Here is a 10,176-nt window from a genome sequence, read left to right as displayed (position 1 = left end):
CGACACGAAAACTCATCGGCCGAGGAGAGAGAGATAAATTCTTCTCGGTGTTTAAACGAAATTTTTTTAAAAAAGAAAAAGAAAAAAGAAAAAAAAAAGGAAGGAACAATTCACGTCCTATTACTATATAACTATTACTATTACTACTATTTATCCCAACGTTGATCGTAGTAACAAAGTTAGTTGTAATAACAACTCCGATAAATAGTAATACATATATATATATAAATATATACATATATAGACATAGATAAAAAGAAGAGATATATATTCGTATAAAGAGATCAAAATAGTTAATCGAAATCGTCAATCGTTAGTTGACAACAGTAAATAATTTTTTTTTTTTTTGAAATCGAACATCACGACAAAAATGGCCGGTCAACGAGTTGTTTATCTTCTTCTTCTTCTGATCTTCGCCCTCATAGCGCACGGTGAGTTTGTTCACACGTCCTCCGTCCTCTTTGTTTATTATATTATATTATATTTTATTTTATTTTATTTTATTTTATTTATTTATTTATTTATTTATTTATTTTATTATATTGTATTGTTTCTGTGTACTTCTGTGTCATTCTCATATATTACACGTACTTACACGCACACGCAACACTCACGCATGCAAGCAGACACGTCAGTTTTTTCTTCTACTCTCGTTCTCCTCTTTTTCTCGAGCCATTTTCTTTTTTCCTTTCTTTTTTTTCTTTTTTTTTTCTTATGCTGTATTTTTCTTTTACGCCCGTTACTTTTACACTCTTTCTTCTCTTGTGGCTTTTTCTCCATTTTCTTTTTTATTTTTCTTAAGTCAATAATCAATTTTTTTTTGTCGTTGTTATCGTTGTTGTTGTTTGTCTGTCATACGATAATATTCTTTAAGATCAAGTGCGTTAAAAATTTTATATAAAATAGTATGAAATTCAAATTTAATTCGAATTCGTGATATTTATTATTAACGATAGATATTATTATCGTTTTTTATTATTAAAAAGTCGTCGGGAAATTATTACGAGCTCTGTCGATTTGCTTACTTTTTTTTTTGTAATTCATTATTTTTCTTTTTTTTTGAATCGATCATTCACGTCGATCCTTTTTTATTCCTCCAAATTTTTTAATCCGAATCGTGATTGGAAAGATTGTTAAGACGATGTAAGTAAGATCGGACGTACTTAGATTTTTCATTTCTCATGCGTCATCGTTAAACAATGATGAACTCCGTTCAACAGATTTCACACATCTCAAGAACTTTCTCTGGGTCTTGTGAGTGAAAATATGAAAGTAGCTCATCGACTGTTTTATCCCCACCTCTTTCTCTTTATTTCTCTCTCTCTCTCTCTCTCTCTCTCTCTCTCTCTCTCTTCCTCTCTTTCTCTTTCTCTCTTTCTACTTTTTTTTATAACTCCTTTCTCTTTCAACTTCCTCAATTTTTCTTTCATCATTTTCTACATCTTCGTTCCGTTTGTTTTTTATTTTATTTTTTTTTTTAATTCTCTTCCGTTAAATATTATTCGTCTCTTACTAATTCCTTTTCGTCTCTTTTTTTTATTTTGGTTTCTTCGTCCTTCTTTAATATGTAATTCGTTCTTGTTAATGAAAGGAGGACAAACAGATAGAGAGAGAGAGAGAGAGAGAGAGAGAGAGAGAGAGAGAAAGAGAGAGAGAGAGAAACGAATGTTTTAAGATTCTTGTTTAGCCCTCTAGGCGATTTGTCGCACGTTTCGATTTTGCACCGCGACGTTACGTAAGAGATTCTACTTTCTATACCGTCAAGTAGTCTGTCCTTTTTCTTCCTTTTTTCTTTTTTCTTTCTTTTCTTTTCTTTTTTTCCTTACAAAAATTAGTTTAGTCTACGCGTTACTTCTTCCTGTTTTATGTAGATACATACTAGAAGTACTATGGGAAAATTATTTCCATCATTTCCGTAATCGTTTCCTATACTTCCGCGAATGTTACATACTATTTGAAAATATACGCAGTGGTACCGATATCATCTTAAAAATGTGTTATAAATGGATACATTAATGATATTATAAATGGTATAAATATATATATACTCAACATATTAAATTATATATTAAAAATATTATAAGCGGTATCGATTAAAAATATTATATTAGTATCGAGTTCATTTTTAAATCATTATAAATTATATCGATATGTTAAAGATATTATATATATGGTTTCGATATATATACATATTAAAAAGTATTATAATAATTTAGAAATATTAATCCAAATTTTGCACGCGTATCAATATCATCTTAAAAATATTATAAACAGATTAATAGCAACTGAAAAATATATCAAATTGAAATCATTCATTAAATTACGATAAATTAAAATTCGATTCTTTCTTCTTCTTCTTTTTTTTTTTTTTTTTTTTTTTTTTTTTTAATGAAACCAAGCGTCACAACGGAATTTCACGTTTCATAGAGGGAACGCAAGTAGGTCGTATAATTTGCAATAGAGAGGCGTTAGGATTGCTTAATCGTTAGCAAGATTCTACCGAGTGTATAAACGTTCGATGAAAATTCTCTTTGAACGTATACATATTTAAATCCACCGACATTTTACTCTTACATTCCGATAAATGATATTAAATGTAAATAATTATTCATTATCAGAAAAGTTAGATATAAATTAATATTATATTTATTAGTCGATTGTCGTGTTTATCTTTAGGATCATTTCTCAATCGAAGAAAAAAAAAAAGGAAAAAGAAAAAGCAATAAAAAAAAATGATTAAACGATATAAACATGTTCACATACTCTCTCTCTGTTTCTATCTCTCTCTTTCACTTGTCTTTATAACATTTCACTATTTAAATATAAAAAGATTATATATATATATATATATATATACATAAAAAATCATATCAATTTTTTTATAATTGTCATGAAAAAACGTTTATACGCACCGATACAAAGTTCAAGTTAAAAGTAATACGGGTATACTTTATTATTATTATCATTACTATTTCTTTTTTTTTTGTTTTTTAATACGAATACCAACAAACGAACGATCAATAGGCTATCATAGTATACGTATAAATAAATACGTATTAACGTAATCTGTCATTAAAATTCTAGTCTAGGCTCGCAAGTATACGCAAGTCTAGTCCGGAAACTAGAATGCCGTAGCATTAAGTAATTTCTATCTAGTTCAATCGAAACCGGTCATTATTCTTTTCTCCACCCCACTCTTCCTCCCCTCCCCTCCTTCTACCCCTCTCCATCTGGATGTTGGAAATTTTACTGCACCGTTAACTCGAGTTACATAGTCAATTGCAAATAATTAAATAAAGATTAACTATATAGCGATTGTAAAAGTCAACTACTTTCTTCTACGTTTTCCTTATACATATATATATATATATATATATATATATATATATATATATATATATATATATATATATATATATATACATGGAAAATATTTTTCGCGGAAGCAAACAGCCATGTTATGTAGTCGCAGTGTTAGAACGTAATTTTATCTATGTATATAGCAATTTGATCCGTTAGATGTTACTTGAAGATATAGGAAATCAAAGTACATATTTATTTATGCGATTTAAATTTTTATAAAAGATTGAATTAGAAAATTTTCTCGTAGTTCTCTTTTATATTGTTCAATTGTTCGGATTTTCATAGTCAAAGATATTTTCTACACAAATTTTTTCAAATATATGTTCAGGATGTATTTAAAGAATCGATTTAACATTTGACTTCGTGATAGATTTAATTCATCTTGACAAGGGATGTCTACCGTTTAATATTTGATTTTCATTTCTTTCTTTCTTTCTTTTTTTCCTTTTTAATGGCGAAGAAATACATCGTAAATTGTTAAAAATTATATAAAAGTAGAAAAGAAAAAAATTATTGTTCCCTCGAATCAATCAGCGTTTTTATTGAAGCAATTAAATCGTTAGATCGTTAAATAAAAATTGAATAAGCAGAAAAAATAGGGCAAAAGAAAAGAGATGAATCAAACGTTTCTAAAGTGATTAAATCATAGATTCAATAAATAAATGACAAAAAACGAAGTAATCATTCTTTTAAATCGGTCCTTACTAATTTGATTAACACTCTTTATAAAAATTGAATCGCAAATTATTATGAATTAAATTGCATAAAAAAAAAAGAAGAAAGAAAAGAAAATTACGATCATTCTTGAAAAGATCGGTCATCTTAATTTCTTTCCCTTTTTTTTACCGTTCTTTTTTATTTCTTATAAAATTCATGCTATGATAAAAAAAAGATATCTTTCGAATATTATTTATTATTAATATTGTAGATAACTTACAATTCGTAATAATAACGTGGATCGCATAAATAAAATAGCTTCGGTGGAGCCATCTAACACATACCACAGATTCTCATACTCTTTAGAAGGAGTCGTAAAAGAAGGGAAAGTAAGCGTTCGCTTTAAAGAACGTCGGCACCGTTTTCTGTACACCGTTTCTGTGTTGCGTCCCTTACATAAGAAACTTGTTGCTCGTTCAATGATATGTCTCCTCCTACTTGTCGTTGACGTTCTATCTCGCCGATAATTAATAAATCATTCGTAAAAACATTTTTTTCTCTTTTCTTTCGATCATCGATCGACCATAAAAAAAGAAAGGAAGAATGACAACAATTTTCTTATTGACAAAATATTATTAATTTTTTTTTTACCGATGAAATAGTAACAAAAAAGAAAGAGAAAAATGTATCATTGAATTAAAAGTTTCATTAAAATTATTCGATTATTTTTTAAATGCATTTCGTATATATCTATGAATTGTAATTTTTCATTCATGAATGATTTTATTATACATATATGTATATATGTGTATACACACATTCACCTGTATTAATTAGAACAGTTCTTTTTCTAAAACAGCATGATGTAAAATACCTTTTATGTGTTTTATCACTCTCTCTTTCTCTTTCTCTCTTTTTTCTGTCACTCTTCTTGCAAAAGTATCATGAAGAAGAAGGTAATCTTCAAGTTACATACATAGAAGTCGTCATTGACCGTAATAGTTCGTGCGCCTAAGCGAGGAGACCTTAACACCTTTGATATCACCGATATGAATACATATACACGTACTTATATACATAGGTACATAATATTCAAGTGCAATGAACTTTATTCAAATGAAATGTATCTTTGATTTTATTGATGTTCTTTCTCTATCTCTATCTTTTTTATTGTACTTTTCGTTTCTTTTATTTGTAGTTTTTTGTTATTGTTGTTTATAAACAAAGTAAAACATAATGAAGAGATTATATATCCCTTAGATATATTATATATAATAATAATATATATAATCTATTTAAAAAATATATTATATCAACAATCAAAAAAACAAATATTTTTACTCTAATGAATTTATTTTAACTCCTTCTTAATTTCTTTTTCTTTCTCTTATTTATTAAATTAATCTCAACCTTCTTAAAGTAATTATTTCGTGATAAAAACAATTCCGTAAATCGATGCAGTCTTCTTTTTGTTAAACAAATCCTCGTTAATCAATCTAGGTCGTAATACTAGAAGTTTTTAATCACACATAAACACACATATAAACACATATATAAAACTAAATCTATTTAACTATTTATATATATATAACATCGTATACCAATAGCATTAAATTTTGATATTAATACTGGGAATACTCTGGAGAGTTCGATGATGGGAGAGGCGAGACACAAGGCGAGGTTTTACACGAAGGTTGCGAGTCAAGGCTAGGAACTTTCACTCGTATAATCCACGAGAGAGCGCTCTCTTGGGAGCGAGATACTGGCCGACTTCCCACCTTAAACTTATACTACTATTTACATACTTTTGCTCTTGTATATAAGTCAAAGCAAAATGTCGATCGAATTATATTAATTCTTTTGGAACATTCTCTCGACGACTTCCTTACCATGATTATTTACATAATTATCATCTTGCATCCATTAACTTGTTTATTATGTACCGTGTTATTAATTGATAAATTATATTAAACGATATTTTCCTTCGTATTAATTAAACAATTAAATATTTACATATCTTAGTACTATTAAAGGAAAATAATATTCCGTATACATTTGTTCAAATATTTCGTTGCTAATAATATCGCAATGATATCGTAATTACGTATTTTTCTTAAATATCTTTCGTATCGGCCATATTTAACTCGTAAATTTACACAGATTTCACATAGCACAGATCTAATCGAACGATTTTATTTTTCTTTTCCTTTTTATTATTATTATTTTTTTGTCTTTTTTTATTAAAAATCGTTCGTTTAAAGCGGAACGTTTTTACGTTTTGTCGTAGAAATTTTATTAGTGAATGTTTTTAAACAAATGTTATCTCCATGCTTTGTTCATATATATAGATATATATGTATCGATTATAGATACGTCTTCTTCTATTGAGAAATCTTTAAGATAATTATTATGTTTCTTTTCATTTTTTTTTTTTTTTTAAATAAGCTTATCCGACTTTCATTTAGGTTTATTAACGTAATTTTTAAATACGTTAACGTCGGAAGGAAACGAGCACGTTCGGTGAAAGCGTTCGTACTCTTATTACCGCAATGTGAGATTGTAAAAGTTAATGACATTATTAAATACGTGTAGTATTTACTGTATATCAGACGAAAATGGCAAGTCTCGTTGATCGAACATCGTATAACAACTATTTTCTCTCTCTCTTTCTCTTTATGCATTTATGTACGCTTTACGCTAACTTTTTTCTTTTTTCTTTTTCTTTTTCTTTTTTTTTTTCAACGATTTCCAGTTAACATTTCGCGACAAAACTCGTTACACTTTCACCACTCTGGCCATACTAGTATCTTTTTTTTTTTTCCTTTTCATTTTTCTTATTCTTTTTCTTTTTTCGATTACCTTATTTTTCTAATCGCGCGTACATATTTAGTTGTAAAACGGTAGTGAATACCTGGTTCGATTTAATTTGTATTACATTATCTAAGAGAGAAATGCGTTACATAAATACGTAAGTAAGTATGTACATACTTGATCAAAGAGAGAACAACGATGTGAGAATTATTTTCAACGTTTGCTCAGAATCAATCAGGAAAAGAAATTGTTTATTTATTTGTCCGAATTAAATATATATATGTATATATTTGAGAAACTTTGTTTGTTTAATGATTTACAAAACTTTTAATTATAATACGCGTGAAAATGCCAACAGAAGACATTTATAAAGCTATCTTACACTTTTTACTAATTTCATCACCTCATTATTAATCATTATAGAATAAATATGAAAGAAAAAACTTATGAATCTATAGAATATGTAACATCTAATTGCGATCAACGCGTATTTCCATCATGATCTTTAATAATTATTGATAATTTAAACGATCGTAAACTTGAATAAAGAAAATAACGAAATAATTTAAATATCATCTATTTTTAGAAAATTTTTCTCAAAGATAGACATAAATCGGTGAATTTAAAATAAGCTATAAAAAATATACACTAAAGAATATAATTCGATATTCATAATGTCATGGACATCGACGTCGACGACGAAGACGACGACATGTTTAATCAATCAATTCATGCGCTCAACGTGCGACCTTCGAACTTGTTGTAAAATCAAAAAATAAAAAGAAAACAAAAAGAAGACCATGGAAATAAAAGAAGGAAGACGTGTGAAAATTCTTAATTCGTAAAAGAAACACACGCAAATACACATACACACATATACACATATACGAACACACGTTTTCCTTGATGATCATGATGATGATGATAATGATGATGATGATGACACGTTGCAAATGCGTGCCATTTCTTTTACGCATTTCGTCCTTGAGAATCCTTAACGATGGTATCACGACGACGTGATCTAAGCTTTCGCAAATGTTGTCTTTTAAAAAAAATAATAAAAAGAAAACAGATAAATAAAAGAATGAAATTTCAGAATGTTACGGTCAGAAGCAACATCAGGAAGATCCTTGTCAGACGAAATCGAGAGTGGTCGGCGATATAGAATATTGCGATCGTTATTGGGAATGCGTTAATGGTAGACCAGAATTATTCGATTGTCCTAATGGCCTTGTATTTGCTGGGAAACACAGAGGCGTAACAGAGGGTTGCGATTATCCATGGAGAGCTAATTACTGCGATGGTAAACGCCAAGCAAATCCACCAATATCAGCTGAACACTGTGATTGGCTTTATGGTATATTTGGCCATGAAACATCCTGCACGAGATATTGGACCTGTTGGAACGGCACTGCCACTGAACAATTATGCATCGGTGGTCTGCTTTACAACGAAAGGGCACGATCCTGCGATTGGCCCGAAAACGTCGAGGGTTGTCAAAAACATCGTGAGTATCGAAATTTTTTTACATATTATCTCCTTAAAAATCTCGTTGATCGAGAGAGAGGGAGAGAAAGAGGAAAAAAACAAGAAAAGAAAAGAAAGTAATCTCGACTCGTTATGCCTTTCTCTTCGATATCTCTTCTCTCTCTTTTTTTTCTTTTCTTTTTTCTTCTTTAACCTTCGCGTGATTCTTCCAGTTTCTTTTTCTTGGCTTTTCTTTTTTTTTCTTTTTTTCTTTTTTCTTTTTTTGTTTTCTTGCTCCACCATCGAAAACGAGATCTCGATAAAAAAAGAGCGAGTGAGTGAATGAGAGAGAGAAAGAGAGAGAGAGAGAGAGAGAGAGAGAATAGATTGATTAATATTCGAATAAGCAAGTAAGTATATAACTACTTACTTCACGTTACACGTTGTTTTATCAAATTAAAATGAATATAATCTTCCCGTTAAAAATTATTATACGTACACGTGTACCTAATGTAATAAAACAATGACAAGTACGTAAATGCGTGGGTAAAAAAAAATATATATATATAAATGTATATGTTTATGAAATAACTAATTAACGATATGTATATGTACATATTACAGCACTTTGTAATGACGACGCGAACGGCAACGTACCATTAGGAAAGTCTTGCAATCGTTACTGGCAATGTCAAGGTGGTTATCCACGTTTGCAAAGATGCCCAGCCATGTTGGTCTTCGACAGACGATCATTGAGATGCGTTGTACCACCTACCGAAGATTGCGACGTACCAACGACGCAACCTAGTTTGGATGGGGATTTACAAGATGGTAGAATCCAAGAACAAGAACCCGAAGAAGAAAATTTACCGCCTGGTGTACCGCCACTTCCGGCCGGTGCCCTACCCATTCCACTTCGGGCACGTCCTAGAAATTAATTTTAAGTCGTTCCGTTTGTATGGTTTGAAAGAAAAAAAAAAAAATTATAAAAAAGAAAAAAAAGAAAAAACACATAGACACATACGCTCTTACGTGTGTAGACGACGAAAGTAGTTACTCGTTTTTCGAGGGTGAGTTTTCAGATTGTAATTTTTTCTTCTTTTTATTTTATTTTTTTTTTTTTTCGTATACTTACTATGTCTTCTCTTTTCTTCCATTACGGTGTCGCGAAGCATAATCGAGATTAGGGTTGAACTCATTGAGAGTAAGTTTATCTCTTTCCCCGTACGACCTATCCCGTCCCGGTTTCTGTTTTATATTTTTTTTTTGTTGTTCTTTTCTTTTTCTTTTTTTTAATCCTAATATTATTCTTAATCCGCAAGTAAACAAGCAAGCAATTTTTAGCATCGATAATAGCGCGTAAGCGTGATTCGCGTTAGATCGTTAAGTTTTTTTTCTATCTGTCTTTGTTTTTTTTTTTAATTCTTTTCTTGTTTTTTTTTTCCTTTGTTTTTTTCTTTCTTTTCTTTTTTTTCCCTTTTTTTTACAAGAAATCCTCCCTGTTCATCATCCGCACTCTTTTTCATCCTCGGTGAAGATGTGTAAATATTTTTTCTTTAGCCATTACTCACTACTATTATTATCTTCCTCCACCCCTCCTATCCCCCACCCCCGCCCTGGTTTTCTTAATCTTATATTAGAAATATTCAAACGCAATTACACCTGGTCGATGTAGAAATACATGAAATAAACTGTATATTATATATTTTTTTTAGACGCTGCTAAACGTTTTATTCTACTTTTTCCCAGTACCTAAGATATATATATTTTTCTTCTTTCAAAGATATATACGGAAGTTCCATTAAAAGTATCAAATGTTACGAACAATTGTCAAGGTAAATGTTACGGCCTTTCATTTTTTTTTCTTTTCTTTTCTTT

The 10,176-nt window shown here is 29.6% G+C and overlaps 1 protein-coding gene across 1 annotated transcript; it reads left to right on the top strand.

Moving 5' to 3' along the window:
* LOC127071345 (protein obstructor-E-like) lies at positions 1 to 10,014 on the top strand. The gene is made up of 3 exons (XM_051010513.1): positions 1 to 431; positions 7,928 to 8,338; positions 8,923 to 10,014. The coding sequence occupies exons 1-3, from the start codon at positions 371 to 373 to the stop codon at positions 9,234 to 9,236; spliced, it is 786 nt and encodes a 261-aa protein (XP_050866470.1). The 5' UTR covers positions 1 to 370; the 3' UTR covers positions 9,237 to 10,014.
* The last annotated feature ends 162 nt before the right edge of the window (positions 10,015 to 10,176 follow it).

Source organism: Vespula vulgaris, chromosome 21, assembly GCF_905475345.1.
Source record: "Vespula vulgaris chromosome 21, iyVesVulg1.1, whole genome shotgun sequence".
In the NCBI taxonomy this organism is placed as follows: Eukaryota; Metazoa; Arthropoda; class Insecta; order Hymenoptera; family Vespidae; genus Vespula; species Vespula vulgaris.
The sequence above is the reverse complement of the archived record's forward strand: the minus strand, read 5'-3'. Positions and strand labels throughout refer to the sequence as shown.

Coding starts and splice junctions, on each gene's coding strand:
- LOC127071345 (XM_051010513.1), top strand. CDS start 371: ATGGCCGGTCAACGAGTTGTTTATCTTCTTCTTCTTCTGATCTTCGCC. Junction 432..7,927: donor CTTCGCCCTCATAGCGCACG/GTGAGTTTGTTC, acceptor ATGAAATTTCAG/AATGTTACGGTCAGAAGCAA. Junction 8,339..8,922: donor CGAGGGTTGTCAAAAACATC/GTGAGTATCGAA, acceptor TACATATTACAG/CACTTTGTAATGACGACGCG.